The 7,986-nt window shown below is 38.1% G+C and overlaps 1 protein-coding gene across 1 annotated transcript; it reads left to right on the top strand.

The window, feature by feature from the left end:
* Positions 1-2,215: 2,215 nt before the first annotated feature.
* On the top strand, positions 2,216-3,631 carry foxd1 (forkhead box D1). The gene is made up of 2 exons (XM_043721382.2): positions 2,216-3,293; positions 3,392-3,631. The coding sequence occupies exons 1-2, from the start codon at positions 2,735-2,737 to the stop codon at positions 3,478-3,480; spliced, it is 648 nt and encodes a 215-aa protein (XP_043577317.1). The 5' UTR covers positions 2,216-2,734; the 3' UTR covers positions 3,481-3,631.
* The last annotated feature ends 4,355 nt before the right edge of the window (positions 3,632-7,986 follow it).

Raw genomic sequence — 7,986 nt, 5'->3', positions numbered from 1 at the left:
TGGATTTTTCTTTCATGCTATAGAGACCGAGAAATAAGTTATTTTCAATGCAACTCACAATGTAATGGTGGGGGGTGCGGGGTGGGGGGGGGGGGGCAATGAATGAGGTTCATGTACTTTATCTTGAAGAAGCTTCGGCAAACGATTTGATTTTACAAGAACACACCGAAAATAAACTTCGCATCTTATATCTGGCAAATACTCAAGCAGAGAGAAATAGGCACAATCACAAACTAATTCGATTATTGCGTTCTCTGCTATTTTAAAGTACAAATTTGAAGATCACTTCCTTACTTTTGTTTTTTTTTCCCCCTCTGGTGTTGAGTCTTTTGCCTAATGTGAAATGGAACATGAAAAGAACAATATTTAGATTAACTTTGCATGAACCGGCTTCAATTAATCTTTTGGTCTAGCGTGTAATGAATAATGAGGTTACGGAGAGTTGTGTTTCTCTTTGTTTTCGAAAAATAAGCTGTCATGTATTTGGTGACAAAGCCTTTTATTTTGAACTTTGAATACCGAGACTAATTCACAAAGTATTACTATGCCATGAATCCGATCTCTCCTCAAGTTATTTTTTTTAAATATTACTGTTGCAAGGTAAAATTATGAAGTTTCGTTGTTCGTAACATGTTCGCTCACACGCAACTTTACCTTTTTAGTATAAACTAATAACAATGCCTATTATTCAATGCTTTTTGCATTTTTTTAACCAAGTACTTTTAACACATAATTATAGTTTAAATATTTCTCCGAGAGACATACTTTATATAGTTTTCTACTATAATTAACAATTTTTCTGTTTGAAACAGCCTCTCATTATTTCATTGACCTGTGCTTCCTGACTCTCCCTTTGTGTTCCAGATCGGGTAGCAAAACATTTACAAACTAGATGGCAGTATTCCAAACCAGGATAACAACATTATAACCAATTCAGCAGTCTTTACTGTCAAAGGAGCTGCTTCAATTCAAAACTAAAGTGAAAGTTCTGTTTTTGTGGCATACATCAAAATCCCTAAAGTTAAAAACAAAACCTAACGAAATTTCCTAATGTTTGCCCACCAATTTTCTTTACAAATTCCACTTATATCTATTCGCTTTGGAGAAAAATATATGTCAGATTGTTAAAATCAGAAACAATTTCCAGCAGAAATTAAAATGAAAGCGGTGACAGCAAATTCTGTTCTTCACAGTAATTGCACTGAAAGCTATGCAGGAGATGTTCACACGGAGCGAATGCAATGAATGCCGGTTCTCTTATGTTTCCTTACAACTTATTTTCTGCCATTCTCCTGTTAATTCACAACACCAACATATTTGTAGTAAACAATAAATAAACTACAACAGCTCAGTAATGGGACACAGATTTTCTGAAGGTGATTTTATGTGGCGTTATGAACAAAACTCAGACAAATTTGCTTATATGACATTTTTCTATATAACTTGCTTGCTAAATTACATTGCAGATACTAAGACATCCGTCCCGCACATTATTAATTTTTACTTCGGGTAGAATACTTTTTAATAGTTCTGATTGACTGTATCCTTCTGGATCGTACCTTACACCTAGTTATTAAATATGGTTTAATGAGGTTTGTCGTGGAAATTCGCGAAGTTGAATTAAAGTAAACAATGAAATTTGGAAAGGAAACTGTTACCTCGGCAAATCCCATCAACCTCATCACAACACCTCCCTCCCCTCCACCTCGGCCCACCACCCCGATCCCACATCCAGCCACAGCCACACACATTCGCCGGGACAATGCTGTATACGTTGTACAAACTTCAACAGAGAGAAAAGAAATGTAAAAGGCGACTGTCGGATTGAATGGATCACCAACACAGTTGCAAAATTCACTTCATTACATGTAAACTTCAAAAGGTGCGGCCAGCAATTAGGAAAGCAGTGTTTGTATTCACCATTGTTTCTCTGGGGACCTTAAAACTTTATTGCTTTAAAGAGTGGGGGGGGGGGGGGGAGAGACATTTTTTTTCTGCAGCCGGGAAGGGAAATCTGAACGTTAGGTTTTGTGGCTGAAATTTGTCGCTGGCTCCTCAAACAAAATATTCCTGGATTCGGTTGAATCGGTGAAATAATTCTTGCATTTATCTCTACATCCTGCTGAAGTTTGCATTCAATTAGCTACATTTCCTCACCCAAATTGGAGAAATATTGCAACCCTTCTACACATTATTTCAAACACAAGCGCTGGATAAAGAATCCTCAGGACAGCAGTCCAAAGCTGTATGAAGTGAACACTGAAGGCTCATAGAGGTGGAACCGAATGCACTGTCTATCAATTATTTATTGTACTGTGCTGGCTGCTCGATATTCTGGAGGAGGAATCTGATAAGATTTTCTCATTTTGTGGTGACGTTTGGAACCATGTGATCTCCGCTGGAATATAAGGCTCCAGCAGAGAACCGCCCTCTCCCCTTTGCTTATAATTTGTGTGTTGACGACTGGTCTTTTTTTTTGTGTGTATTGTTTTTTTTTAAACATTCCCGACGAAAGGCTGAAAGCGGATCTATTGAAGTTCTTTCGAGATCCGATTGATCTTTGGAGCCGAGGCGATAAAAAGGGGTTGATTGAGAAAGTTGGCAGGAGGGACAATTTCCTGTTTCTTCGGCTGCCTTCCTCGCTTGGATTCCTTATGTGGGAAGCTGGCGCTGGGTCGCTGAGGATCGCCGCGGAGCCTCTCAGATCAGCTGTCGTGCCCTCGGATCAGTTTGTATGATGACTCTGAGTTCTGAAATGTCCGATGCGTCCATCGTCTCGGAAGAGACCGACATTGATGTGGTGGGAGACGGGGCGGAAGGAGAGGAAGACGAGACCCAGGAGGGCAGCTCCTTTGGGAAAGTGGTGAGCCAAATGCACTCTGAGATTCTGAGCCCTCGCTCGCCATGTGTAGACAGCGCATCGAACCGGGACCCTTACAAACCAGTCAGCAAGAACCCTCTGGTAAAGCCTCCTTACTCATACATAGCCTTAATCACAATGGCAATCCTCCAAAGTCCAAAAAAAAGACTGACCCTGAGCGAGATCTGTGAGTTTATCAGCAATAGATTCCCATATTACAGAGAGAAGTTCCCAGCCTGGCAAAACTCCATCCGGCACAATTTGTCCCTAAACGACTGTTTCGTGAAAATTCCCAGGGAGCCTGGTAATCCGGGCAAAGGCAACTACTGGACTCTGGATCCCGAATCTGCAGATATGTTTGACAATGGCAGCTTCTTGCGGAGACGAAAAAGGTTCAAAAGACAGCAATCGGCGGATCTGCTCCGGGAGCACGGTAATTATATTCCTGCTTATGGTTACGGACCTTACGGCTGTGGATACGGCCTTCAAATCCAAGCTTACCACCCTCATTCTGCCGTTTTTGCCTTTCAGCATCCATCAAGGCAGGCCCATCCCATCCCCCCGCCGTCCATGCTGCCCGCGAACGAACTAGCCAGGAATTCATTCTACCCGCGGCTTAGCCCCACACTCCCGTCAGTGCAATCTGTCAAACACAGCTCAGCCATATCAAGGTCCCCTTTCTCCATCGAAAACATCATCGGGGCCAACGCCGGTCCGGCCAGCTGCTCATCCCAGTCTCCAGCAGTTCCTTTATTATCATCAACACCCTCCTGTCCAACTGCTTTGCCAAGTCTGCACCAAGAGACTGTCATTCAAAATGCAGGGAACTTTCATAGTAGGATTCCAAATGTTAACGGCTGTTAATAAAATATAATGCACGCCTATCTGAAGGTAGGATTATTTTTGTACATTTCCTATTCGCCGACAGAATAACGGAGAGTCGAGAGTTCACCAGACTTAATCCTGTAAATATATTTATATACATTTCCAAAGACTTGAATCGGAATGCTGACATATCATAAAGCGTTTATGTTAAAAGAACTGGGTACTGTTTCTGACCCTACAGTGATGGTGTGTATAGGACATCTCAGGTGTAAACATTCAACTTGACGTAAAAAATTACATTGTCCATTGAAGGCAATGCAAGTAAATCTGTTTTTGAATGACATGAAGCCATCTAATGGTTTATCGACCGCTCACTATGTACAGTGTAAGAACATTCTCTTTAAAGAATATAATGGGGAAATAAAAAAAAACAGATTTTTTAAAGCTGTGAAACAGAATATTCTGAAAAGCCTTTTCAGCGGATATTTTTAACCTGTGTTTTGTATATGGATATTGCCTTTTATACACTCTGTACCTCTCTAAGATTCAAAATTGTTTAAGAAATCGATACTGGCGAACATTCCTGTATTGTTTTAATGCAATATTTTCACACTTTTCTTTAAAAAAATAAAATCTATTATTTAAAACGTTTCTTGGTGTGTTTGCTTAAAATCAATAAGGAGAAAGTTTTGGATTATCTGAGATAATAAGACTAGAATTCAGCAGCCAAGAAAAACATTTCTAGATATTTAAATTGCATTTATTTGTGCAACTAAATTTGCAGCAGAGCTTGTTAACACTCAAACAAAAATAGTTTGACATTATTAAACTACGTTTCTAAAAATGGAATCGACAGGCCCCTGAAATGCAAAGGATTTAACAACAGTATTGTAAACAGAAATATGTTTTTGTGTTACTCTGTTTTATGGACAATGCATTATTTATTTGGCGGGGAAAGGGAGCTTTGCAAAATTATGAAACGTTGTGAAAGAGAACATTTTAGTTTTTTAGGAAAATGCATTAAGCTTGTCAGTTATATAGGAAACAAATTTGATTTCAGTTTAAATACGTTTTGGTTATTACTTATTTTAAGTTCCAGGTTATACTCTCCGGCTTCTGTTGCTATTACCTGAACTAAATGTACCATGTAGTTTATACTATTTTATTTAAACTAAAGTGTGCTAAGGAACCGTATATTGTGCAATGGTTCTCTGCACCATTTTGACACTTAACGTGGTAACATTCAAATAACAAATCCTTTTCTACTGATGTCCAGGTACAGTTTTACGAACTTTGTGTTAACTGGAGTTAGCGAGGCACTATTGCCTGGGTTATTAATGAATGTTCGTGCATGCAGACTTTAGCCACCGCGTGTCGATACCTTGTGCACTTCATTCATTGGAACTTTTGAAAAATGTTTTAATGTTTATTGTTGTTGCAAATGGATCAAAAGATGTAATTGAATCTTTGATCCAAGTGGTTATTGTTAACAAAAGAAAGCAAAACCAGCAAAATATTAAAAACATCAAGGTAAAAATTAAAATGGGAGAAAAATAAGTTTAGCCCTAGTCTACCCTTCCAAGAATCCTCAATGATGGCTAGAAAACACTGGCATTTAGTTCAATTATGACAAACGCTGCTACGTTGATTCAGAATTGGCTAATCGTTTGGCCTAAAACGCATTGTGAAATCGTATGTGCCAATGCTTTCATTACAAAAGAAACATTCGGTAGACTTGTTCTTGGAATATTTTAGACCAGGGAAGGATACGGTATAGTTATATTGAATCATCTTTCAAAGAAATTATCTGCATTTAAAACACAGCTAAAGTCATAATTTTGGCATTTCGCAAGGACTGAACATCCAAACTCTGAATATTTTGAATCGACTGCAATAAACTCATTGGACTAGATCAGGAAATTAATCGGATTTGAATAACTAGTTACATTGGTAATAAAATAACAAGCTCCAAGAATTCTTGCGCGTTCCATTTGCTTATTCTTTGAGGACATTAAACTTTAGTAAAATTTGACAATATGCTCAGATTCGATCGAGTTTCTCACCACCTGCTTACTAAAGTTGCTGACATCAAACGCAAATATTAATTGTCGAATAACAAATAGCTTCCTTCACAGGAAATGACAAACCCCAGTGAAATTTACTGTAATAGTTCGAGGGCATCACAAAGGAGAAAACAGTTAATACAAGTTTCATTGAACATGAGAGGATTTCACTTTCAAATAACTTTATAGCAATAATATCTGAATTTAATTTCGCCCAAGGAACACTTCGAAACCTGGTTTCATTTCAATTAATCCACCATAAAAAGTTAGCAACTCTTATTTTAAAGACAACAAGAACAGTAAAGCCAGCAATAATAAGATGATGCACAATTTATACTTAAAATCCAAAGTAATAAACTGCTATATGAAGAGTTGAATTTGCAAAAGGCGCATTATGGCAATTTTTCTGTTCAGTACATTGCAGGTGTGACAACAAAGAACGTCAATATTTATTGCCAAAGGATTTCCTTTTGCACGTAAATAACTCTTTGAAGCCCAATGAAGGTACTTGTAGTAATTGCTTTACACGAGGCAGGACGCGACTCAACAAATAGGCAGTTGCTATAAAAGCGAAAAATAAACAACCTTGCAATCTCCCTAACAACCAAGAGCACAATTTGCTCATTAGGTTGCTGAGGATTTATACTTCAATTCTGAAAATCTACAGTGCTGATTCTCATGCACCATTTGAGGGGAGAATGATTTAGACTAAATGCCAGGAGCTGAAAGTAATCGATTTAAACCGGTATTATAGACAATTCAAAGCAGTTCATTCATGATAGACTGGGGGGCACAAAAAGACTACAAGAAGATAAATTGCTGGTTGTGATGATTTACCAAACACAGATGTATGTGTGTGTGTGTCTCCTTCTCTACCTATATACATATTGTGCGATTACGTGCGAGCTATCTTTAAGGCTCTGCATATTGAAACTTTTTGCACCTACTCCTGATATTTAAAAAAATCGAGCCCGCGTGTGTGCTACGGAAAAAAAAACATATTGCTCATTGCAGTAATTGAGGTAAATTTCTACTATAAGTTCAAACGATATAATTAATGCGGCTAATGCCAATGATAAGGTTGGGCTTTTTTAAAAGTGGTGAAATCTGGGCCTTTTGTGAGTTTTTTTGAAAGTCAAAAGTAAGTAAAAGCAGGAATGTCAGGATTAATTCTCGCCGCACAAAGGCTTCGGGATCAGTCATTCCAGGTTCTGTTCTATTCTCCTTACTCCTTGTCCTCATCCCTTCCTCCATGTTAAGATAGAAATGTTTAGAAAGGTTATCGAGATTTACATTCACTGTGACGGGTTGTGAATTACCCTTGAATTTCCATCTGGAATCATATGTTCTGATATTGAGGGCAATCTTATGAAAGGCGGCATCATTTCTGATATTGCACTCGGCCTTGGTATAGTGAAGTCGAAATTCACAACCACGGTTCTACTAAGTATTCCCTTAGGAATTATTTCATCGCAGCATCCATCTCGGTATCAATTTACTCCTGTTTATATCCGTGGATTTTATACAATCCCACATAATAAGGAATATATAATCTATGTTCATGCGTAAACATTTTAACCTGTAGGCCTAAAGCTTCTGTGCTAAACATCTGAAGCAGTAATTAATCAGAAGGAGCTTTTCGCTTGGAGTATTTAGCATAAATTGAATTAAGTCACGGGTGGTATGTTGCTGGGTCATTGTAACAAATTCCAGAGCAAAAGTTTAATTAATTTGAAATACTGTAGTAAGCAACGGAGGAGACTGGTCATACACCACATGGTTGGATTTTTTGATGTCCATGTAAATGACGTATAGAAAACACAGGACGTCTAAAAGCACTAAGTGGGAAGAAAATATTTTCCCATTTAGTTTGTAAAGTTAATTTTTAAATTATTTTAAATTGCCACATTGATAGGTATAAAAATAAGTCAGGGTTTTAAATCAATGCACCGATGATACTGCTAGAATGGAAGCTCATTGACAGCTTAGTGAGATTTGTTTTATATTTCAAATTGGCATTTTAAACACTTGCACGGTATGTTTTCTATATTAACGAGGTTAGGGTTGGTCATAACCTGCTCAACTGCAAGAAACAACGCAGAATAGCGACTGTGGACTAGTCCAAACATTATTACAAACCGAATGCTAGTTTTGAAGAGGAATATTACATTGGAGATAGAACTCCGTTGGGGTGTGTCTCCGCTCTCTTCTTCTCTCGGAGACATGCTGATTTGGGGA

Source organism: Chiloscyllium plagiosum, unplaced genomic scaffold (genome assembly GCF_037043375.1).
Source record: "Chiloscyllium plagiosum isolate Xiang-an unplaced genomic scaffold, Cpla_swu_hap1 HiC_scaffold_2, whole genome shotgun sequence".
NCBI classification, from domain to species: Eukaryota; Metazoa; Chordata; class Chondrichthyes; order Orectolobiformes; family Hemiscylliidae; genus Chiloscyllium; species Chiloscyllium plagiosum.
The sequence above is the reverse complement of the archived record's forward strand: the minus strand, read 5'-3'. Positions and strand labels throughout refer to the sequence as shown.

What these genes read in the sequence shown, in the direction of transcription:
- foxd1 (XM_043721382.2), top strand. Translation starts at nt 2,735, where the DNA reads ATGATGACTCTGAGTTCTGAAATGTCCGATGCGTCCATCGTCTCGGAA. An exon ending in GGATCTGCTCCGGGAGCACG is followed by an intron (nt 3,294 to 3,391) that starts GTAATTATATTC and finishes TTTGCCTTTCAG; the next exon opens with CATCCATCAAGGCAGGCCCA.